General features: G+C 45.3%; 1 protein-coding gene across 2 annotated transcripts; it reads left to right on the plus strand.

The window, feature by feature from the left end:
* Positions 1 to 814: 814 nt before the first annotated feature.
* LOC125935376 (zinc finger protein 354A) lies at positions 815 to 23,130 on the plus strand. Of its 2 annotated transcripts, XM_049649017.1 has the most exons (5): positions 815 to 1,017; positions 2,024 to 2,109; positions 6,218 to 6,344; positions 7,537 to 7,632; positions 21,542 to 23,130. In XM_049649017.1, the coding sequence occupies exons 2-5, from the start codon at positions 2,077 to 2,079 to the stop codon at positions 23,092 to 23,094; spliced, it is 1,809 nt and encodes a 602-aa protein (XP_049504974.1). In that variant the 5' UTR covers positions 815 to 1,017; positions 2,024 to 2,076; the 3' UTR covers positions 23,095 to 23,130. The 2 variants fall into 2 exon arrangements, with proteins under 2 accessions (XP_049504974.1, XP_049504973.1); XM_049649016.1 differs by lacking the exon at positions 815 to 1,017 and having other exon boundaries at positions 1,039 to 2,109.
* The last annotated feature ends 1,129 nt before the right edge of the window (positions 23,131 to 24,259 follow it).

Below are 24,259 nucleotides of genomic sequence, written 5' to 3' on the forward strand. Positions count from 1 at the left end.
ACTTGTGCTGGCCTATTGACTCACGCACTGCAATGGGGCAAAACTTTTGTGACAGGTAATGATACTACAGTAATGGATTCTGACAATCAATAATGTGAAACCATCAATTTTCCCAATTTATAGATTCAATCAATCCATTGTCTCAGAATTTTTATTTACAAATTGGCATATTATTCATGTGAGTTGATTATAGCCAAAACACTTGAACAAAAATTCATAGGATACTAATTCTATCTTATCAACATTTCATTTCCTGCTATATTAACACAGGGGGGTACCCGTGACCCTATTCTTTCCTATAACTGACTCCATACATACCTGAACCTGCTCTTTCGCTTTTTCCCATAACACTTACTTTCTAAAATGCTATACAATTGTATTCATGGTTTACTGTCTGCACCCTCCTGCCCCCCACCCGACCAAAAAACAAAAATGTTACTGAGAGCAATTAACTTTGTTTAGTTCACTGACATATTTCCAACCACTTACAGTGGCATTTGGCACATACCAGGAACACAATAACTTTGGTTGAATCAATGAAGGGAAAAAAGGTTTGTTCTTGTGGTTGTCTACTTGCCTTACTATCATAAGGCACCACTCTCAGCGAACTTCAGTTTCCTTCCCCAGGAACCCAGAGCCACGGCCTCGCAGCCCAAGGAGTGTCAACCCAAGCCCGGAAGTGAGAGCTGGGCACGTGACAAGCTCGCCTGGGCCCCGCCTCACCGACCAACACGGAGAACTACACTTCCCAGAATGCATGAGTCCTCGCGTGGACTACATTCCCCAGAAGCTTTGCGGCCATTACTAACCCGCCTCCTTCCCCACCTCTCCGGACCTGCGCGGGACTCTGGGTATTTGCTGCCAGAGCTAACAGCTACGGGGCTTGAAGTCGGTCCAGTATCGCCCGGGGACAAGTCCCCTACTCGGGCTGCTTTCCGCTGGGGCGGCGTCGGAGCCTCCGCCGGCGGCGTACGGCCGGGGAGGCGCGGTTCCTGGAACCTCCGAGGCCAGGGCGAGGTGAGCGGCCGAGGGTCGGCCGAATGCGGGAGGGAGGGAGGGAGGGAGGACCCGGGCCTCGGGAGGATGCGGCGCCAGGGCGCGGGGCACAGGCCCGGGAGGCGCGAGCGGGGCCTTTGTGGTTGCAGGCGGGACAGGGGCCGGGCACCCCCTATGTGCCCGCCCGCCCGGCACCGGCCGTCCCGCGGTCGTGCCCGTGACCGCGGCAGGTCGGGCACTTGTCCCCACTGGCCCAGGCCCCCCTCCCGCTCCTTCCCAACCGGTTCCCGGCACGCTACCTGCCCGGCTACCGGCTGACGGCTGTCAGCGAACGTGAGGAATTGTGTTTCCGCCCCTCACCGGCGGCACTGCCCTCTGGACGGCGGGCGCAGAGATGCGTTTTCCGCCAGAAGTGAGTTGTCCGCTTCCCCCCACGGCAGATCCTCGACTGGAACCGAGGTTTTCGGTTTCTGTGCCTGTTCTCAAGATAGCAGCCATAGGAAAACTGATGTCATCCCTTTCCGAAGCAGCTTTCTCCAAAAATCTGGAGATTCCTTGACAGGAGGGGAGTTGGGTGGGGAAAGCTTGAGGTGGAGAAAAGTTGTCCCATGCAGGCAGCGAGGTTGGGGCAGGTGTTCTGGAGGCGCGTGGTATAGATCCCGGTGCACCCTCCCTGACTGTGTGAAATGGGGCAAGGTGCTCCCGCTCTACCCTCAATTTCCTGATCTGTAGAATGGGGGTGCTGACAATGGCATCTGTGCTGCGGGACTAAACCACTGTTGGCAGTCCCTGGCATGCGGTGAGATTCAGTGAGTCGCTGCGGCTGCTGATAGTCCTACACCCTTTTTCTCTGAGCCAGAGCGACCCGGCACTTCTCTGGTCCTGTCTGCTCACAGCTCCTTATTTCCCTCTCTGAGGGCACATGGGGTCATTCTCAGGTGGTGTGAGGATTTCAGATTTGGTGATTCTGAGGGGGTTTGAAAGCAGAAGGGGCTTCTCCCTCCTGGCTCCCTTTTTCTTCTTTCAGATCTGCCTTCTGGAGACTCCACCCATCCTAAGGGAAGAGCCCAGAAAGAAGATATGGCTATTGGACAGAGGGAAGCAAGGTCTCAAGTGAGTTCATTGCTACCTAAGATTTAGAAACAGGTTTTTTTGTTTTTTTTTTTTAATCCTCAAACTGAAATTCTCTACTCAGTACAATCTTCTGCAGGACCTGGAACTCAAGCCCTTTTTCCTGGCCCACCTTGTTAGATGGTGGATTATGTAGGGAATGCTAACCTCCTCCCTGCCAATGCATGTCTAATGTTTCTCTTTTCTTTTCCTAACAGACACTACTTTTTATTCATTAATCTCAATTGAGTGTATGATTACTAACTTGACAGGTAAGATGCCACGTGGGGGCAGAACAAACAAACGTGCACATTTGGCAGTTCCTTTCTGGCCCTGCTTCCTTGGCTTACTCTGGTCTCCCTCCCTACCCTTGGCTTTTTCTTTCCATTCCTGAGTTTCCCATTATACCTTCCCTAGGTTTCTCCAACCCATCATTTATAGTGTTTTTTCTCCCTCTTAACCTTGTGGATCATGTGCCTTGCTTCCGCATTCTCTTGAAAACTGTTCTTGACCTGCCATTTTCATCTTCATGTTGTGGAACGGGGGAGGGACCCCATCCCGGGAGGCCCGTGCATGAACAAGGAATAGCCATGTTGGAGGGGACACAGTTGGAGAGGTCTCTTGACTGCGAGGGCAGAAAGAAGACTCCTCAGGAAGCAGCAGGGAGGATTTTGTGGGGTATCAGTAGTGGAGAGGCAGGGTATCCAGTGTCTGACAAGTAGGGCTTTTAAGCCAGACTGCTGGGTTTGAACCCATCTCCTTGGTTGTTGTCTCTGGACCTTGGACAAATAGCTCCATCTCTCTGTGCCTGTTTCCACACCTGGAAAGTGGGGATCACAAGCATTCCTACCTCATAGGGCAGGTGAGAGGATCACGTGAACTCAAGTGCATGGAAAGTGTTTAGATCGGGCCGGGCCCTCGCAGATGGTCACTGTGTGGCGGCTGTAGGAGGTGATGATGTTACTGCAGTAGTAACATCAGTGCTGACAGACGGGAACTGCCATCCAGTGTTTCCAGGACCCGGGAGATACAGGTCCTTCCATGACTCACCTTCACCTGACAGTAGCAGTTAATGTCCCATGGGGGGACTTCCTGAGGGCTTTGCCTTTGTTCTCACTCTCCTGCCTGCGCAGCAATTATCATCCCCATTTTACATATGGGGAAATGGAGGCTCAAGGAAGCCCGGTGACCTGAATTCAAACCCAAGTGTGTCTGGCCTCTGGGTTCATGCTCATTACTGTCCAGCCATTCCCCTGGTGCCTCTCTCAGAACTCAGGGCAGACCCAGCCCCCGTGTCACCACCCTTCACTGTGACATTGTGTTTCAGACCCATGAAACTCGCTAGTGTCTGATCTTTGGGTCGAGGCCTGCCATTGCACGTTCCGGCTGCTTTTCTCTAAGGCTTTCCTCTTCCATTCCATTGGAGCCATGTTGCTCTCTTGGCCAGAATCTTCTCCATCTCTGTGTGTGAGTGAATCCTCGTGGCATTCTCCCTAACCTCACCTGCCACCCTTTTGTCACCTGCACGGGCTTGTGTGTAAAAGTCAGTGACAGGGTGTTTAAGAGCAGGGAGAGAATATACCAAGTGCTGGGTTAAAGGCAGACTTGAATTATTGTCCTGCCTCTGCTACTAAGAAAGTACGTGACCTGGGTCTTGACTGCCCAGGACCTTCTGGTTCTCGTCTCTAAAATGAGGATTGAACTGGGAAACGGCATACAGGCCTGTCCAGCTACACAATTTCATTGAGCAAATCATTGCACACGGTTTTCTTCTGGTCTATCAGTTGGATCGTAAATTCTTATGAGGGCTAAGATTATATATCTATATTAACTATTTCTAAGTTACCTTATTATACATGTATTGCATGCTCATGTTTAAAATTTCAGAGAATAGGCGTGCCTGGGTGGCTCAGTCGGTTAAGACTCCAACTTCGGCTCAGGTCATGATCTTGCAGTTTGTGAGTTCAAGCCCCACGTTGGGCTCTGTGCTGACAGCTCAGAGGCTGGAGCCTGCTTTGGATTTTGTGTCTCCCTCTCTGTCTCTGCCCCTCCCCTGCTTGTACGCTCACTTGCACTCTCTTTCTCTCTCTCAAAAATAAATAAACTTTAAAAAAATAATTAAATTTCAGAAAATAAAAAATATATACATAAAGAAGAAAGTGAAATCACTCTTAACCCAGCATTAAGAGATAGTTGCTGTCACCCCTTTGGTATATGTCCATCAGAATCCTTTTCTATTCACTTTTTGTGTGAATACCTACGTACATAGGTATGCATCTGTTTTACCATTTTAGCTTTTTTATTGTGATAAAATATACATGACATTATCACCTTAGCTTTTTTTGCATGTATAATTCAGTGGCATTAAGTACATTCACATTGTTGTGCGACTATCACCACCATCCATCTCCGTTGTATAGATTATCCCATTTATTTCTTAACCCCTTGAGGTAGACATTGAGAGGCAGTTTTGCAGAATGGTTAAGAATGGAGCCTTGGACGTCCTCCAAATTGCAGTTTTACCTCTACCCGTGACCAGCTGTGATATTGTGATTCATAGTATGAAATATATATTTGGTCTTCGTTCCTGTTCCTGGCACATAGGAGATTATAAGGGTTTGGAAGCTAAATGATGAATAATAGTTGGTTTTTATTCTTGAAATAACTTCAGAGCAATAAAGATGAAATTGCTGTGTTTTGTTACTGATAACAAGTCATTTCAACCAAGCCAAAGTTGATATGAATGAGGTGACTTTTGAAAAGCCCCTAAGGATCCAGTCTAATCAGGGGAACCAACCTTGATTAGAGGGTTTGATCTTTCAGGCTCTCTACCCCAGCCTGGGGCCATTCATGCCTATGTAATGGCCAGTGATTTGATCCATTGTGCCTATGTAATGAAGCGGCCATAAGAACACAGGACATGGTTTGAAGAGCTTCTGGGTTGGTGAAGAGTTGTCGGTGGGGAGAGTGGTGCATCCAGGGAGGGCGTGGAAGCTCTACACCCTTCCCGCATACCTTTCACCTCTTTCCCGGATCTGTTCTCAATAATATCCTTTTGGAATAAACCAATAATCTATTAAGTAAATGTTTTCCTGCATTGTGGCACTTTCCCTGCATTTACCACTTGAGCGAGTTAATTAAACCTGAGGAGGGGGGTGGTGGAAACCTGTGCAATTTATAGCCATTTGGTAAGAAGCACAGGTTACCATCTGGACTTGGGATTGGCATCTGAAGTTGAGGCAGTTTTGTGGGACTGAGCCTTAACCTGTGGAATCGGGCTCTCTCTCCAGGTAGATGGCATGAGAATGGAATTAAATCATAAGACACCTAGCTGGTGTCACACAATTGCTTGGCGTGTGGAAAACACACATGTCTGGTGTCAAAAGTAAAGCAGTATTGTAGTATTGAGAGTCGATACACAGGGGGAGTGAGTCTTCCTCTATACCAGCTGTTTGGTTTGGACAAATTTCTTTTTTTTCTTGTGTAAGATGGGGGCAATATAGTACCTATTTTATAGGGTTGTTGTAAAGATAAGTATTTACACTAAAAGTTAATACAAATCTCTTAAGAAGAGCTTGGTCCAAAGAAAGCTTTCAATAAATAATATTGTCCATTATTATTTGTCCATTATTATTGTCCTCTGGCTTCAAGATAGCGTCTCAAGTTAGTTAACCTAACTTAAGCCTGCAGTGATTTTATCAGTAACATCATGATAAACACCTTGGAGGTGCATTTTTGCACACTGTTCATTGTGATGCAAATATAGTAATTGGTAAGTTAAAAGATCCACACATTTTAAGTCTTTAAATATCTATTATCAAATTGTCATCAGAAATGTTATTCTAATTAACATTCCCACTAATGTCCTTAATTCCTCCCCACATCTCCTTACAGTGTTTAACACAGGGACTGGTTAACAATTCATGCTTTCATGAACACTTCAGTATATATTGGTCACTGGCCGATTGTTCATTAAACAAATGACCTGAAACCTTCAGAAACCAGAATAACATCAGGAGCATTCATGGGAGCCCATCTACCCCCCACTGCCACCTTCTTCACTCTGCATGATGGGAGGTCCTAGGTGAGCTGGGATGGCTTGTCATTACAGGTGTCACTGACGTTTGAGGATGTGGCTGTGCTCTTTACACGGGATGAGTGGAGAAAGCTGGGTCCTTTTCAGAAAAACTTGTACCAGGACGTGATGCTGGAGAACTATAGTAACCTGGTCTCATTGGGTAAGGAAATTTTCTCTTGTAGATAAAAAAAAATTCAGAAATTAGGATAAGTCAGCACCTGCTTCCTTGGATAAAAGGCATGGGTCATCAGAAACTTCAGTTGAGGGGCACCTGGGTGGCTCAGTCGGTTGAACGTCCCAACTCTTGATTTCGATTCAGGTCATGATCATGATTTCATCATCAGGTCATGGCATCGAGCCCACACTCAGCATGGAGCCTGCTTGGGATTCTCTGTCCCTCTCTCTGCCCCCTACCCCATTCATGCTCTCAAAAAACAAAACAAAACAAAAAACCTTTAGTTGAGTTTTACCCTTAGGTTTGTGTCAGATCACCATAAATAAATGTTAAACACATTTTCCCCTCTTATAGGCATGGAATTACCCCACACATGGAAATGAAGGAGGTGGTATTGATAATCCTCCCCTTCCCGGTCTATAATTGCACACTAGAAGTTTCCTCACAGTTTGGGAGTCATTTCACTGATTGTTCTGGGGTTTGTTTGCACCCCTCTCAACAGAGGGCTTTGTTCATTGGACCTACCATTTACCTTTCTTGCTTGGCTTTCCTAGGGGTCAGCAAGCTTTTTCTGCAGAGGGCCAGCTAGAAGATATTTTAGGCTTTGTGAACTACATTTGGTTTCTGTAACATATACCACCATGCTCAGAGGGCCATACATAAATAAACAGTGGTCTAGACTTGGCCTATGACCCATAGTTTGCTGACGGCTACCATCGTAGAAAGGGAGTCAGTGTTTCCTCATCTTCAGCAAGCTACTTTGTTCATAATCCTTTCCATAGGTACCTGTTTATAAGTATTTTTTTAATATGAAATTTATCGTCAAATTGGTTTCCATACAATACCCAGTGCTCATCCCAACAGGTGCCCTCCTCACGTTTATAAGTATTAACTTAGTCTGTACATCTAACATATTCCCTTTTCTATGGAAAGCTAATGTTATTAAAGCTGCAGATTTATCATGTTTCCCTAACATACAACTATTGCACAGCCATGTCCTACAGGTCCCTTGCCTTTCCCCGCACTATGCCCTCAACATCGTGGGGGCACAGCTGGAGCACCCCCAGAAGCTCTTTGTAACATGCCCTGAGTTTTCTGCTCAGGTCTATGATGCCTCTTTGAGTCAAAACAAAACCAAGTCTTTTTTGTCTCTCTCTTTTTGTTTGTGTATGAGCAGGACTCCTGTTTTCCAAACCAAAAGTGATCTCCCTGTTGCAGCAAGGAGAAGATCCCTGGAAGGTAGAGAAAGAAAGTCCTGGAGGCCCCTCTCTAGGTGAGTGGCTGGGACGGAGGAGCCCGGGAACCTCTTTGGGCAGCAGTCTGTTTACTAAGTGACGGTGGGGCTTGGAGATGTTGGTTGGGGAAGTTTCTCTGTCCTCAAGAAGTGGCGGGAGGGGACACTAAGGCCCCAGACAGGAGCCTCCTCTTATTCTGCGGGAATCACTTCCTAAGTGAATCTCTTGGGATCTCCTCTTATTCTTTCCTGTTCTCAGAGGAGGGCGGCACATCAGGTATTCAGTCAGCAAACAGTGTATTTGAAGAGTGGCAAAGAATTCATTCTGATGGAGGCTCAGGGGATGCATGTGAGACCAGGAGCTGAGAAAGGAAAGGGTGTCAGAAAGCTAGCAGGGGCCATGTTACAATGTGCTTCAACAAGATTCTTGGAGATGGACTGTCCCATGGAAAGAAAGGATTTTAAGCAGGAGAATGATATGGTCTTGGTGTTTTAGAAAAATTGGCCTAAATCTGAAACATGTAGAGGTCTTCCAATAAAGGCATGGCTTAAGAAGCTGTGGCAAGTCCCTTGCCCTGGCATGGAGCGCCATGTCAGACAAGAGCACGCTGGTATGGCCAGAGCTCCAGGGCAGGTCACAAAGCATGATGGTGATGTGCCCCCATTTGTGTTTAAGGAAAATTACGAGGCTGTTTGTATGTATAATATGCGTGGAAGTGCAGAGAGAAAGGTTAGGGGACACACCTTAGCTGGTAACAGTAGTCCTACTTGGAACGGAATCGAGAATGGGGGCAGGGGTAGGGATCAAGAATGGGCAGGATGAAAGAGGGCTTTATTTATGTGGAACCTGAATATTTCACAGAGAATATATTCATGGAGTCCTTATGCAATTTTGTTACTGAACCAAAGTGGGCCGACTACTTGGTGAGGTGTAGACAGACTACACCAGGTGGTAATATCTCACAGGGTCAGCTTTATTTGTAGAAGCAAGGAGATTGTGGAAAATAATTTACAAAGCCACATCTCCAGGAACAAGGGAAATAAGGCTGCTTTTATTAGGGCTTGGGATGGATATAGAGAAAGGGATTCTAACGCCATAGAGAGATCAAGGTCATTTCTGGCACTGTGGATTGATCTGCTCAGGTGATCTGCTCAGGCAGCCTCCTCAGATGTTTCTTTTTCTGTTCCAGCAGTTAGTTTGTCTCTAAAAGGTAAGCAGGCAGGCAGGCAGAATCTTTTAGTTTAGTTCCTAAGTTCAGGGGGCCAATGTGGTAATAATTGGAGTTTATTTTTTTAAATTTTTTTTCAATGTTTATTTTTGAGAGACAGATAGAGACAGAGCATGAGTAGGGAAGGGCAGAGAGAAGACACAGAATTCAAAGCAGGCTCCAGGCTCTGAGCTGTCAGCACAGAGCCTGACGTGGGGCTTGAACCCACAAACCGTGAGATCATGACCTGGGCCAAAGTCGGACGCCCAACTGACTGAGCCACCCAAAGACTGAGCCACCGGGTGGTGGGGTAGGAAGGTGGGATCTGAGGATGCAGAGAAATAGTCCAGGCACAGAAAAGGGCATGTGTGTTTGTGCAGACAAAGAAAGCCAGCAGGTGCTGATGGGAGCCAGGAGAGAGCAGCAGGGACCAGGTCCCACTGAGCCAGGGAAGCCCGGACACAGGATTTGGACTGTGTCCGAGAGCCATGCACAGTGCATGAGGAGTCGGAAGTACCTGGCCACGGACCCGGGTTTACCCTCTGCAGAGATCAGCCTGCAGCAGACAGGGAGCCTGTTGGCATGGAAGTGGGGACTGGTCCCGGCTGTCCTCAGGTCCACACGAGTCAGTGACGGCCCCCCACGCTGTGGGCCCCACAGAGGACCCGTGGGATGGGCAGATGCATTCCCCAGCCCCCAGGCCCCGGTAGCTTTATTCCTACAGTAAGTTGAGGTTTTTGATATGGGAACTACCTTTGTTTTTTGGTTTTTGTTTTTTGGTTTTTTTAGCATTTATTTATTTGAGGGAGACAGAGAGTGTGTGAGGGAGGGGCAGAGAGAGAGAGAGAGAGATTGAGAGAGAGACAGAACCCGAAGCAGGCTCCAGGCTCCAAGCTGTCAGCACAGAGCCCCACTCAGGGCTCGAACCCACCAACCGTGAGATCATGACCTGAGCCCAAGTCAGATATTTAACCAGATGTTTAACCAATTGAGCCACCCAGGAGCCCCCGGATTTCTTTTTTTTTTTTTTTTTTTTTAACACTGACTTATGGAATCAGAGTTCTGTGGAAGCTGGTAGAGGCCACCACGAAGTGATCAGAGAATGCAGGCCATCAGGGAACCAGGTGGGGTTGAGGAGGGTCCTCAGTCCCTCTGTTGGGTGTGAGCCGGGTCTGGCATGGAAGGTCAGAGGAAGAGCAGGGCTCCCTTTGCCCTGACCTCAGGAGCCTCTGATCCATTAATGAATCTGAGTGAAGTGAGTATTCGTTCAGTTAAGGGGAATAGATTGTGTGACTAGAGTCCAAAGCTGTCCTGAGGCTCTGGGGCCACCGGGTGGTGGGGAGGAGTCCGGTCAGCCTCCTCCTCCATTCTGGGGAGACGTCCCTGGGTGGGACGTGGGTAGACCGTGGGTGGACGTCGGACGGACATAAGGACATCACAGCTGACCAGTATGTGGGTGTCTCTGGATGGAATGAACTCCCTCTCTTCCCTCAGAGGTGGAAGTCACATGGGCCACCCTGGGAGTCCGGGCATGTGGCTGTGTCTGTCCTGTACCCCTGGGGGGTTGGGGGGCTCCATCTGCCTGGACTGAGGGGACCTCAGAGCAGCTTCCCCTCCCAAGGGCAGCTCACTCCCCTGCGAGCACGGGTGAGGGAGCCGGTGTTCATGGGAGTGCCTCGGCTTATTCACTCTAGACCCAAACCAAAACCTTCCCCTTGGGCAGCCAGTGATGGAAAAGCCCGTGCTCCCGGGGTAGGACTCCTAGAACCTCTAACTGCCTCCAAATATCCTCTTTTAAAAAAAATTACTTTTATTTCAATACTATTCACAAATAGGAAAAACAAAACAAAAAAACAAAAACGAACTGTCATCCCAGGTATGTAGGCTTTAACTTGAGAGATGGAAGGAGATGGCACGCAGGGTGTGTGTCTCTTCTGAGTCTATGAGCCTAAACTGTAATCACTGAGGTTGTGCTCTTCTGGAAGAGTTGTAATAAGGTGATACACATCATGAGTTTGCTTTACACCCAAAAGTCAAACTATTCTTGAAATCTAAAATTCAAAAAATGCAGGGAGGGGTACCTGGGTGGTTCAGTTGGTTGAGTGACTGGCTCCTGATTTCAGCTCAGGTCCTGATATCGTGGTTGTGAGATCGAGCCCTGCATGGGGCTCCTTGCTGAGTAGGGAGCCTGCTTGGGATTGTCTCTCTCTCTCTGCCCCTCCCCTGCTCACTCTTTCTCAAAATAAATATTTTTAAAAATGCAAGAATGATCTAGGTAAACAATTACCTCCAATGAAAATATGTTCTTCTTTCTCCGTCATTTTCTCTTTCTTTGTTATCTGAACGCAAGAAGCCTTGTAGGGTGGACTGAACCTGGGCCACGTGGTCAGCCAGGGGGCCACCTGGGAGTTGCCTTCCACCCACCAAGCTGTGCTAGGACTGCCCCTGCACAGGGGGCAGGGGTCTTCTAATTTGCACGAAAGTGCTGCCCTTAGCAGCCTAGTGACCCAGCAGGTAGTGGTTTAAAGAGTGAATCTCTTAAGAGGTAAAAGCAGAGCCCAGGTGCTCTGGAGCCATGTCCAGTATGTTCAGGTCAGTCTTGTCCTTGTCCCTTTCACTCCCCAACAAGACCCCTGCATGGCCCTGTACCTCCCTACTGCCACCAGCATCTGTTCTTGTAGCTGCCAGAATGCTCTATTAAAAGGTAAATTATGGGGCAGCTGGCTGGCTCAGTCAGTTGAGTGTCCAACTTTGTCTTAGGTCATGATCTCACAGCTTGTGGGTTCGAGCCCTGTGTCCAGCTCTGTACTGACAGCTCTGAGCCTGGAGCCTGCTTTAGATCCTGTGTCCCTCTCTCGCTCTGCCCCTCCCCTGCTCATGCTCTGCCTCTCTCTCTCTCAAGAATAAATAAATGTTAAAAAAAAAAAAAATGTAAAAATGTCAGGTCATCTCACTCTCATGCACAAACTGCTCATGGCTTCCATCACATGGAGCACAATCCAGAGTCCCCAGAGTGGCATCTGGAGCCTACATGGTCTAGCCCTGGCTGTCTCTTCACCTTCCCCTCCTTCTGCTCTGCCCTTCATCTGAGGACTGTAATCACTGTGGCCACCCTGCAGGGTCAGGCAGGCCAGGCAGACTCCCACCCCGGGGACTCTGCACTTGTTTTTCCCTCCCCAGTCTTCTTCCTGATGTCCACAAGCCCACTGACACTTCCTTGAGGTGGTACTTTCTTGAATAGATCCAGCTCAATTCTTGTTGCCCTCCCTCCACATCCTGTATCCCCCTCACCATGCTCTGTTTTCCTCAGGGTGCTTCTCATGGCATGATAGTACATAATTCATTCATTATCCCTTCTCTGGACTATCAACTCCCTCAGGCGGGATTGTCTGATTTGCTGCCATTTCCCCAGTACTGAAAACAGTGTCGGTCAGAGTAGGCTTCCAGTTAATGAATACGTGAATGACTCAGCTAGGCTGGTGATTATGGAGACACAAAGAAGTGAGCGAATCTCAGAGACACTTGGGAGATAAGAGAAGCAGGGCTTGGAGATGGATTCGATATGAAGACAAAGGAAGTGGGTTATCAGGGGAGCTTGGTTTGTGGCTCTTTCTGGGATGGGTAATGATTTCATTCACTGAGATAGTGACCCTACAAGGAGATCAGATTTGGGGGGTGGTAGAAATAAGGTTTTGGATGAATTAAGTTGCTTTTGATTGACCCAGTTATCCCAGGGGAGAGGTCAAATAACCTGTTAGATTTGGAGTACTACCCCTCAAAATATAGACTGGGTGTGAAATGTAAATTTGGGAAATCCTGGTCGTTACTGGGTAATTGAAACAGTGGGTGAGTTTGAATTAGTCTATGGACTGGGTGCAGAGTACAGTAAGAGCAAGAAAGGGCCCAGAACTCAATCTCGAGGAACTCTGGCATTTCATGGCCAGGTGGAGAGAAATGGGCCCACAGGGAAGACAAATGTAGGTATCCTGCAGAAGGAAAAATTAGGAGACCTGGTGTCCTTGAGGTCAAGGCTTACAGCAGGTTGGTAACAGTAGAGGTGGGGAGAAGTAGAGGAGTGTGAGACCCATTTAGATGGTAGAATGAACAAGTCTTGGAAATTGATTAGCTGCGGGAGAGGGGTTAAGGATGCCTCTTAACAGTTTTGATTACAGAGACAAGGGTTTATACAGCTTGGAGGGAGTGATCACGAATTCAGTTGTAGGCATGCTGAATTTGAGGAGTCTTTGAACCCTCTAAGTTACTATGTTCAGTGGGCTCCTGTATAATTGGGTGTAGAGAGCAGAAGTCTTGCTTAGCGTATATATTTGGAATGGAAGCTGGCCTGTGGAAAGGGTGCAGAGCAGGGAGAATTGAGGTCCAAGGACTAAGCCCTGAGGAACTCCCAAGGATTGAACATCACTAGGACAACAAGTACACAAAGGAGACTGAGGCTGGAATGTGTAGCTTAGGAAGAGAGCGTCTCCAGGAAAACAAGGGGTCACTGTCATACACTGCTGAGAAGTAAGTTAGGTGGGAACTGCAGAGAACATTTTGTCTCAACCACAAGGAGGTCATGGCTGCCTTAGCGCGGGTGGCGGTGAGGACAGAAGCCAGAACAGAGCCCCTGAGGGGTGATGGGCAGGAGGAAGTGAACAGGTGCAAGATACTGTAGAAGATCAGATTTGAAGAAGAGATAGCAACAGCATTGAAAGAGCCCTCCTGTGCATATAAACAGACATTTCTCCGTATACTTCCGTTTTCCTTTGTCCACTCTGGTTAGAGCACACAGCACACATTATTTTGCCCTTTTCACCTGATGTGTATTGAAACCCTCCATGGCAGCACATAGAGGGCTTCCTCGTTCCGGGGAGTAGCTCTGGATGATGTTGGCCCAGCAGGTCTAGTTTGGACTGCGATTTGATAGGTGGTATGATTGCTGATTCGCATGATGGGTATCACTTTAAAGCTGTAAAGCTGTACCTTTACCACCTACCCGTGTAAAGTCCGTGATGTATTACAGTGAGAGCCCAAATGTCCTTCACAGCAATCTGGTTGAATAAACTGTGGCACATTCACACAGACTTCTGTGAGGAAGACTTCCGTAAATTCCACTTTGGGGTGATCTCCACAATTTATTAAGAAGTGGGGGAAAGTGTAGGAAGTGTAGAAAATAGTACTTTTAGCTAAGGAAGAAGGAGACACCAAAACAGAAGTGTCTATTTGATTAGCTTTTTTTTAAGGAGGGAAAAGCGGGGCACCTGGGCGGCTCAGTCAGCTGAGCATCCAACTTCGGCTTAGGTCATGATCTCTCGGTTTGTGGGTTTGAGCCCCGTGTCAGGCTCTGTGCTGGCAGCTCAGAGCCTGGAGCCTGCTTCGGATTTTGGGTCTCCCTCTCTGTCCCTCCTCCATTCGCGCTCTGTCTCTCTCTCTCAAAAATAAACATTAAAAATAAATAAAAAATAAAAGGAGGGAAATGCCCCTTCCCCACCCTCCCCCACCAAAAATAAAAAAAGTAAAAGCAGATCAATAAAAGCGATTATCTATAAGGTGAAGGCAAAAAAGAAGAAAGGATGAAGAGAACTTAGAATTTTAAAAAAAGTTTTTTTTTTTATTTTTTTTGAGAGAGAGAGACAGAGTGCAAGCTGGAGAGGGGCAGAGAGAGAGGGAGACACAGAATCCCAAGCAGGCTCCAGGCTCTGAGCTGTCAGCATAGAGCCCAACGCGGGGCTCAAACTCACAAACTGTGAGATCATGACCTGAGCTGAAGTCGGACACGTAACCAATTTAGCCACCCAGGCGCCCCTATCACAGCAGTTTGAATAAACATCCTTAATGATTTCTAGGTGTGATATTTTAAATTATAACAATATATATTTGGTCTTCCTCCCTGTTTCTGGCACAGAGCTCCCAAAACTCTTGGAATTTCCTATTGATGAGAGCAATAATGATCACTTGTTATGTTGGTGAGGTGACTTTGGGACCCCACCTAAGAATGGGCTCTGGTTGCCAGGAGAGCCAGCTGTGATTAGAGGGTTGGCATTTTCAGTCTCGTCTCCCTGACCTCCGGGGAGGGGAGAGGACTGGAGGTCAAATCAATTGCAACGGCCAATGATTCAATGATTTAATCAATTGTGGCTTTGTAACAAAGTCTCCATAAAAACCCAAAAGGACAGAGTTCAGAGAGCTTCCTGGTTGGTGAACATTTGGAGATTTAGGAACAGTGGTGCACTCAGGGCATGGAAGCTTCTCTCTCTTTCCCCTGAATACTGCCTTATGCATCTCTCATCTGGCTTTTCCTGAGTGACATCCTTTTGTAATAAACGAGTGATCTAGTAAGTGAAATATTTGAGTTCTGGGAGCCATGCTAGGCAATTAAAACTAAGGAGGGGGTTGTGGGAACCTCCCAATTTATAGCCCATTGATCAGAAGCACAGATGAAAATTTGGACTTGCAACTGGTATGTGAAGGGGTCAGGGGACAGTCTTGTAGGACTGAGCCCTCAACCTGTAGGGTCTGATGCTGTCTCCAGGTAGCTCGTTGAATTGAGTTGAATTCCTAGGTTGTTGCTTGTTGGTAGTGTGGGAACTGCCCCTCTCCCCCCACGGGAATTAGTGCACAGCTTTTAGTTAGCTTATAGGCAATAATAACTTCAAACAATAGGTAGGGCAGATCTGAGGACCCAGAGGTGGTCCTGTGGGACCAAGAGGGTTGTTGGCTTCACACAAGATAGAAATCAAACTCAAGCAAAGAGGAAGTGAGAGCAAAAGTTATTGAAGATACAGAGAGCGCACAGATACAGAGCGTCTGGGAGACTCAGGGAAGAAGAGTGTCTCATCTTTGCTTGGGGTGCAAGGCTTCTACTAAGGACAGTGGTCTGGCGTGTGCGTGCTTTTAGGCAGCCAGGAACTGGTCGAAACAAGGACAAGTGCTCAAGTGCCCTCTGTGAGTCACTTATTCCCTGGAGCCAGGAGTCTTGGGTCAAGGTGTCTCAAGTCAGTGGTCTTTAAAGTACCTAAGGACTCTGCCCCATCTCTCCTGAGAAGTTACTTGTTGTGCTGGAAGACTCCAAAGATAGTATTAACTCCTTGACCTTTACAAGGAGGACATACATTAAGGCACACGTAAGGCGGGGGTGCAGGTCATGGCAAGAATAGAGGCAGGAAAAAAAAGGCAGTCCTTAATGGGGTCCCTTCAGTTTCCCGATCTCAGTAAGCATAAGTGGTTATGTTTACAAGTAGAGTTCTTATCTTTGAGAAGCATGTTCTGACATAGGATGGGTGAAATGATAGAGTATCTGGGACCTACCTGGTCCCCCCGCAACACACTGGAAGAGATGTAGGGGTGTGCAGTACTGTGTTCAGCCTGCTCTAAGAATCCCACACTGCGTGGCTTCACCAGAGATTTAGTGTCTCACAGTTCTTGAGGCTAGAAATCCAAAGTCGAGGTATTGACGTGGCCGCGCTCCCCCTGAGACTCTGGTACATTCCTTCCTTGCTTCTGGGGGTGGCCCAAAATCCTTGTTCCTTGGTTTACAGCTGTGCCACTCTGGTTTCTGCTTCTCTTGTCACTTGGTGTTCTTCCTTTGTGCTTTCACACGGTCTTTTCTCTGTGCATGCCTATGTCCACACTTCCCTTTTATAAGGACACCAGTTATACCAGATGAGGACTCAGTGATCGCATCTTAACTTGATTAACTCTTCAAAGACAGTTTCCAAATAAGGTCACACTCTGAGTTACTGAAAGTTAGGACTTCAGCCTATCCTTTTGGGGGACACAGTTCAACTCCTAACAAGGCAGTAGATGAAACAGCATTGGTGATGGTTGAAGCCAGCTTGGAAATTCACTGTACAGTTCGCTCTACTTTTTGTATATGTTGAACATTCTCCATAATAAAAAGCTTTAAAAGTTAGAATTAGCAACAAAATTTTGAGAACAGCATTTCTTTTTCACCAACACAGACATGGTGGAGGTGTGCAGATGTGTATACTACCCCGTCATGGTGTTCTGTATAATTCCTGGCATGTAGTTCCCTCAGTGCTTGGATTTTAGTAGAAAGTCTCTGAGACTGCAGTGCATATGATGTTTTTATAGGAATAACTTTGAATCTGGGGGAGCCTGGGTGGTTCAGTCGGTTAGGCATCCAACTTTGTCTCAGGTCATGAACTCACTGCTTGTGGGTTCCAGCCCCATGTCAAACTCTGCTGACAGCTCGCAGCTCAGAGTCTGGAGCTTGCTTTGGATTCTGTGTCTCCCTCTCTCTCTCTGTCCCTCCCCCTCTGAGCTCACTCTCATATAAACATTTAAAAAAGTAAAAAGAAAAAGAAATAACTTTGAATCTGTTCACCTACAGGATAAGGTGGGAACAAAGTCTGGAAAGCTGGTTTGAGTTCAAAGATTTTGATGGTGCTTTAGGCCTCACACTATCCAGCCTATATCTAAGCCTTTAAAATCCCATCTTATATGTTTCTGCCAAAAAACTAACCACCACCTGTACCCCTTCCCTACTGGCACCCTCCACTAAGGGTAGTTTGGGTGGTGCTCTAAGCTCACATTCATGTCCATTTCTACCTTGTAATTTTGTCATAGAAATTATCACATGATGTGATATCCTATTTCTTCTTTGTCTCTAATACCAAACTGGGAACTCCTGAACTGTTTCTTTTCATTACTGGATCTGGGATGTCTTATGGATCACCAGTGCCTAGGATAGAGGTATATTATAGGTGCTTTTTAACTTTTTGATAAATGAGGCGCCTGGGTGGCTCAGTCAGTTGAGCATCCGACTCTTGATTTTGGCTCAGGTTATGATCCCAGGGTTGTGCAGTCAAGCCCCGTGTCTGGCTCCATGGTGAGCGTGGTGCCTGCTTGGGATTCTCTCTCTCTCTCTCTCTCTCTCTCTCTCACTCTCACTCTCACTCTCACCCTCTCTCCCCTTCCTTCTCTCCTCCTCCCTCCCTCTGCCCCTCTCCCCACTCACATGCCCTCTCTCTCTAAAAAATAAGTCAATAAATCCATCCATCCCATGTCCAATTTCTTGTTCGGCTTTAAACAAGACATTTCAAGAGCATTTCTCTACTTGATGTTTCTATTTTATCACTTCCCTTTGTTTCCTGTGTACACCCCAGTGGGGCTTTCTTCCTCGCTATCCACGAAAAGCATGGTCACTAAATCCCATACTGTTTCCATCTTGGCACAAGCAGGGTTAAGTTTATAGTCCCCACATTATTTGCCAGAGTTGCTCACATACTCCTTCCTGAAGTACTTTCTTCCTCTGGCATCTGATTTTCCTCCTTTTCTTGACTTCTAATGTTGCCATGCCTAAGTGACTTTTCAGTTCTTCAGCTTTAAGTAAAATTTATCTATGGAGGACTCCCAAATACCTGACTAGCTCTGACCTTTTCTTCAGGCTCCAAAATACATAACAACTGAATGCCTCAGCATCTTCCTTCAGGGTCTGTGAAAGCATCTCAGCCACAACACACACATCTGAAATAGAAGGCCCCCTCAGACCTGCCCCTCTCCTGGTCTTCTGGTAGTTTGTGCAGCATTCATCGTTTTCAAGCCAGAAACCTAGGCATAATCTCTTAGCTGCTTCATTCCTGTTCTGCACCCCACACATTATCCATCAGCAAGCCTGGTCCTGCTACCAGTTCCTGAAATGATAATCCTGCTGCATTATCTGTGCCTCCTCTATCCCCTTGCTCAGCTGCCTAACTACAGCAGCCTCCCGAGTGATTTCTCTCCTCCCTGCCTCCACTTAGGCCCCACCAAGTATTAGATACTCAACCTCACATGTGAATTGTTGAAGATAAATTTGGAGGATCTTAAGGAAGTTGGCAGCATGCTAAAATGTGGATTTTAAAAAGATTACTCTGGCTACGGCATGGAGATTAAATTACTAGATACCAAGACTTGAGGCCAGAAGACTAGGAGACCATGGCACAAACAGTGAGACATGAGAAACAAAATACCATTTAGGCATCTGACCCAGTGCTCAGGGCTCCAGTCTTAAGTTAGCAAGACTGAGTTGGAGAAGGGATGAGGAAGGTGTTGGCAAAAAGTAAAAATGCTCCTCTTTCCCTTACAATAAATAATAAAGACACGAGTGCAGGTAAAATTCATCAAGAAGGTTGTGCAGAGTGGTGGGGGGGGGGGGCGGATTCCAAACCCTAGGGGATACCAAATATTAAAAAGGGAACAGAAAAAGTTATTCATGAAGGAGACTGAGAAGTAAAACTAGTAGAAAAGAGGGGCACCTGGGTGGCTCAGTCAGTTAAGCATCCGACTTCGACTCAGGTCACTATTTCACGGTTCATGGGTTCAAGCCCCACGTCAGGCTCTGAGCTGACAGCTCGGAGCCTGGAGCCTGCTTCGGATTCTATGTCTCCTCCTCTCTTTGCCCCTCCCCTGCTCATGCTCTGTCTCTCCCTGTCTCTCAATAATAAATAACTGTTAAAAAAAAAAATTTTTTTTAACTAGTAAAAAAGAAAAAGCAGAATATACTATGTTCACCAAGCAGAGAGAATTTGTACACAGGTGAGAAAGGGAATGTCAGATAGGAATCTCAGACACAGTGAGATGCAAAGGATTTTTTTTTTTTTTTTAATTGTCAAGTTGGCTAACATACAGTGTATACAGTGTAGTCTTGGCTTCGGGAGTAGATTCCCATGATTCATCACTTACAACACCCAGTGCTCATCCCAACAAGTACCCTCCTCAATGCCCATCACCCATTTTCCCTCCCCCATCAACCCTCAGTTTGTTTTCTGTATTTAAGAGTCTCTTATGGTTTGCCTCCCTGTTTGTAACTTATTTTTTCCTTCCCTTCCCCCATGGTCTTCTGTTAAGTTTCTCATTCCACATACAAGTGAAAACATAGGATATCTGTCTCTCTCTATCTGACTTACTTCACTTAGCGTTAATACCCTCCAGTTCCAGCCACATTGTTGCGAATGGCAAGGTTTCATTCTTTTTCATTGCCGAGTAATAAAAAGATTTCATTCTTTTTCATTGTATATATAAACCACATCTTCTTTATCTATTCATCTGTTGATGGACATTTGAGCTCTTTCCATAATTTGGCTATTGTTGATAGTGCTGCTATAAACATTGGGGTGCATGTGCCCTTACGAATCAGCACTCCTGTATCCTTTGGATAAATTCCTAGTAGTGCCATTGCTGGGTTGTAGGGTAGTTCTATTTTTAATTTTTTGAGGAACCTCCACACGGTTTTCCAGAGTGGCTGCACCAGTTTGCATTCCCACCAAGAGTACAAGGGAATTCCCCATAGGAGCCTTTTAAATAGTTACCTCTAGCCCAGGAGAAGATGCCAAACTAAATGCACAGCCATTCCCCTGGCAAAATTTAATATTCTCAACTGCATCCTCTCCCAATTTTAAGATTTGTTGAGTTCAATTCTGTTTTGTTTTGTTTTGTTTTCACCACTTTAGCACGTTAGGTCTCTTTTACCTTTTTATATTTATACCTGCCTTGTTTATCTTTGACTCTTTTCTACACTGTCTGCGTAGCCTCTTTTGCTTGATGCATGAGCAAGGCTGCCTTCCCAGCTTCACACACCTTTTTGGCATCATGCCTATCTCTGGCACCTCTGGATTAACTATAACATGTTCCTATTTGGACTGGCCATGAGTGTAATCACCCATTGATGAACTCCCATCACCCATGTAATGTCCTGTCCGGGAAGGTAACTTCAAGTGCTTGAATCATGTGTGTGTGTGTGTGTGTGTGTGTGTGTCAGAGAGAGAGAGAGAGAGAGAGAGAGAGAGAGAGAGAGAGAGATAAGGAATTGAGAATATTTGACATTGTTCAAATCAGGAATATGTAAGTAATTAAGGAAAATTAGCAACATTTCTTATATAATTCAGATGCCATCAGGAGTTTCTATAATTGGGCATGTTAATCTGCTTGTTGCAGAGAACACTTATGGTAGAAAAGAAAGTCTTATATTTAGCTGTAGGTAGATATATAATTATATCTAATACAAAGGTATGTAATAATAAGGGCTCCTGGGTGGCTCAGTTGGTTAAGTGTCTGACTTCGGCTCAGGTCATGAGCTCATGGTTCATGGGTTCAAGCCCCATGTCGGGCTCTGTGCTGACAGCTCAGAGTCTAGAGCCTGATTCGGATTCTGTGTCTCCTTCTCTCTCTGCCCCTCCCCTGCTCACGCTCTGTCTCTCTCAAAATTAAACATTAAAAAAATAAAGAGGTATAGAATACATATTTTTAAATCCTGTGGTAAATGCTATAATAAGGGGAATGGAGTGTGGAAACTCAGTCAAGAAAGGACTCCGTTAACTTCTGAACTGAATCTGAAGTATACAAAGGAATTTGGCATGAGGGAAAGTAGAAAGGACTACAGATATAGATTACGCACAATGAAGAGAAAGGTTATGAAAATAATTTTGGAGTCTTTCATGGCTTTGGACTCTGATCCCAGACTACCTTTCTGAACTCATGCTCCCCTGGTCACTCCTACACTCACCTTCTTTAAATAGGTTTGTTTTATTCTTTTCTCCACACTAGTACTTCAGTTCCCATTGATTCTTTTTCTGTATTGCTTAAATCTTAACGTTTTCCTCTTCTTATGTTTTCCTCTTATGTTTGGCCAGATACCAAGACCTTATTTAAATACCATCAATACTTATTTATTCTCTACAGTTGGTCTCAGTAACCAAATACTGTATCACAAAAAACATCTTTAGTTTTTTCTTCCCCTCCAGGGTGGAAGGGCAGTCACAAAACCACGAAGTCAACTCAAACACAAGATTCTTCCTTCCAAGAGCTGATAATGAGAAGATCCAAAAGGAATGGACCCTGGGACTTTAAATCAGAAAAACCCTGCATTTATGAATACAGAGTAGAGAAAAGGCAAGAGAAAAAAGAAAGTGTCCAGACAATTTTAGTCACCCACAAAAAAATCCTTGCTGTAGAAAAAAGCCATAAAAATGCTGAATTTGGCCAAAACTTCAGTCCAAAGTCAGTCCTTGTTAAGCAACAGATGGTCCCCAGAGAAGAAACACCACCAAAATGTGAAATACAAGGAAACTGCTTCAAACAGAATCCGTATTTACTTAATCAGCCAAAAATCAACACAGCAGAGAAACGCTATAAATGTAGTATATGTGAAAAAACCTTCATTAACACTTCATCCCTTCGCAAGCATGAGAAAAACCACAGTGGAGAGAAATTATTTAAATGTAAAGAATGTTCAAAAGCCTTTAACCAAAGTTCAGCTCTCATTCAACATCAAATAACTCATACTGGAGAGAAGCCCTATGTGTGTAAAGAATGTGGGAAAGCCTTCACTCTTAGTACATCTCTTTATAAACACCTAAGAACCCATACTGTGGAGAAATCCTATAGATGTAAAGAGTGTGGTAAATCCTTCAGCAAGAGATCTGGCCTTTTTATACATCAAAAAATCCACGCTCGAGAAAATCCCCATAAATATAATCCGGGTAGGAAGGCATCCGGCCTTCCTGGATGTCAGAGAATTCACCTCAGAAAGAAGTCCTATTTATGCAATGAATGTGGCAACACCTTCAAGTCTAGTTCATCCCTTCGTTATCATCAGAGGATTCACACAGGAGAGAAACCTTTTAAGTGTAGTGAATGCGGGAGAGCCTTCAGTCAGAGCGCATCTCTTATTCAGCATGAAAGAATTCACACTGGAGAAAAGCCCTATCGATGCAACGAATGTGGAAAAGGTTTTACTTCGATTTCTCGACTGAACAGACACCGAATAATTCATACTGGTGAGAAGTTTTATAACTGTAATGAATGTGGTAAAGCCTTAAGTTCCCACTCAACGCTGATCATCCATGAAAGAATTCACACTGGAGAGAAACCGTGTAAATGTAAAGTGTGTGGGAAAGCCTTCAGGCAGAGTTCAGCCCTCATTCAACATCAGAGAATGCACACTGGAGAAAGACCCTATAAATGCAACGAGTGTGGGAAAACGTTCAGGTGTAACTCATCCCTTAGTAACCACCAGAGAATTCACACAGGAGAGAAACCGTATCGATGTGAGGAATGTGGTATATCTTTTGGCCAAAGTTCAGCTCTTATTCAGCATCGCAGGATTCATACGGGAGAGAAGCCCTTTAAATGTAACACATGTGGGAAAACTTTCAGACAGAGCTCATCACGGATTGCCCATCAGAGAATTCATACTGGAGAGAAACCCTATGAATGTAACACATGTGGGAAACTCTTCAACCACAGGTCATCCCTTACTAATCATTACAAAATCCACATTGAAGAGAACCCCTAGAAAGTAGATTTGCATGTGCGAAAGCCTTAAACCAAAGCTCAGCAGAATACATGCGTAAAATACAAATGTAATAGATAGGAAAAATCTTCCTGTAACCTAGGCTTCATCAGATTCCGGATTCCAAGGATAAGCCTTGACTATGTAATAGATAATGAGGAAAGTAGAAAGTGTTCGTGCCTATCAGGCACTTTTAAAATAACCTAAAATGAAGAATTCACAACCGGAGACCCTTCCGGCATTTGTAAAATAATTGTTCTCTTTCTACAGCAGTGTATGCTAGAGGTCATATGTGATTGTCATAAACATCTGGGTGAGGGGAGGTGTGCCCTGGATTTTTCATTAAAAAGACATAAATCAGTAATACTTCTTTTTTACAACTAACACTTAATAGCATATAAAAGATGCGATCAAATTATACCCTTCTAGAGGAAAGGACCAAATAAAAGATAAAAAAAGAAGAAAAAACTATAAACTACCTCTTAAGTTTCTGGGGTTTGTCCTTTTCCTGACCTGATGTCAAATTTTGTGCATGGATTTCATTTACAAATAGAAATAAAAGTCTGTTCTCTTCATCCTTGGTCTTTCTAGTAATTGCTGTGAATTTGGAATTTTCTAACCAATCACTCATTCTGTTCTCAGAATTTTTTATTGTGAAGTCGTTTATCATGAAAGTATACCTGCTATACACGGAGCTGTCATCCTAGGTACATTAAGCAATTATTTCAAATTTAAAGCTATTAAATATACATGAATTCATGAATGTATATTTCATGGAAATATACATTCCATGGATATGAGCTATCCAAAGAAAGATAGCTATCCAAAGATAGGGAAAGAGCTATCCAAAGAAGTTTCATGAATCTAATACCTGTGCCAAAAGATTGAAAGATATGTCAATGATTTCATGACATAAGTAGGTTTTCCACTTAGTATGCTCACGTGTCACACAATTTCAGGAAAACAAAAGGCAATTATAAACAACTCTGTTTTTGTTTTTGTTTTTGCCCTAGTTCTGGGGCAGCTACTATACTGCACACTGGTAGTCTTTAAAAAATTTTTTTTAATGTTTATTTTTTGAGAGAGAAAGAGAATGCGAGCAGAAGAGGGGCAGAGAGAGAGACAGAGGATCCAAAGCAGGCCCTGTGCTGAGAGTGGAGAGCCCAAT

This window comes from Panthera uncia (genome assembly GCF_023721935.1).
Source record: "Panthera uncia isolate 11264 chromosome A1 unlocalized genomic scaffold, Puncia_PCG_1.0 HiC_scaffold_17, whole genome shotgun sequence".
Lineage (NCBI taxonomy): Eukaryota > Metazoa > Chordata > Mammalia > Carnivora > Felidae > Panthera > Panthera uncia.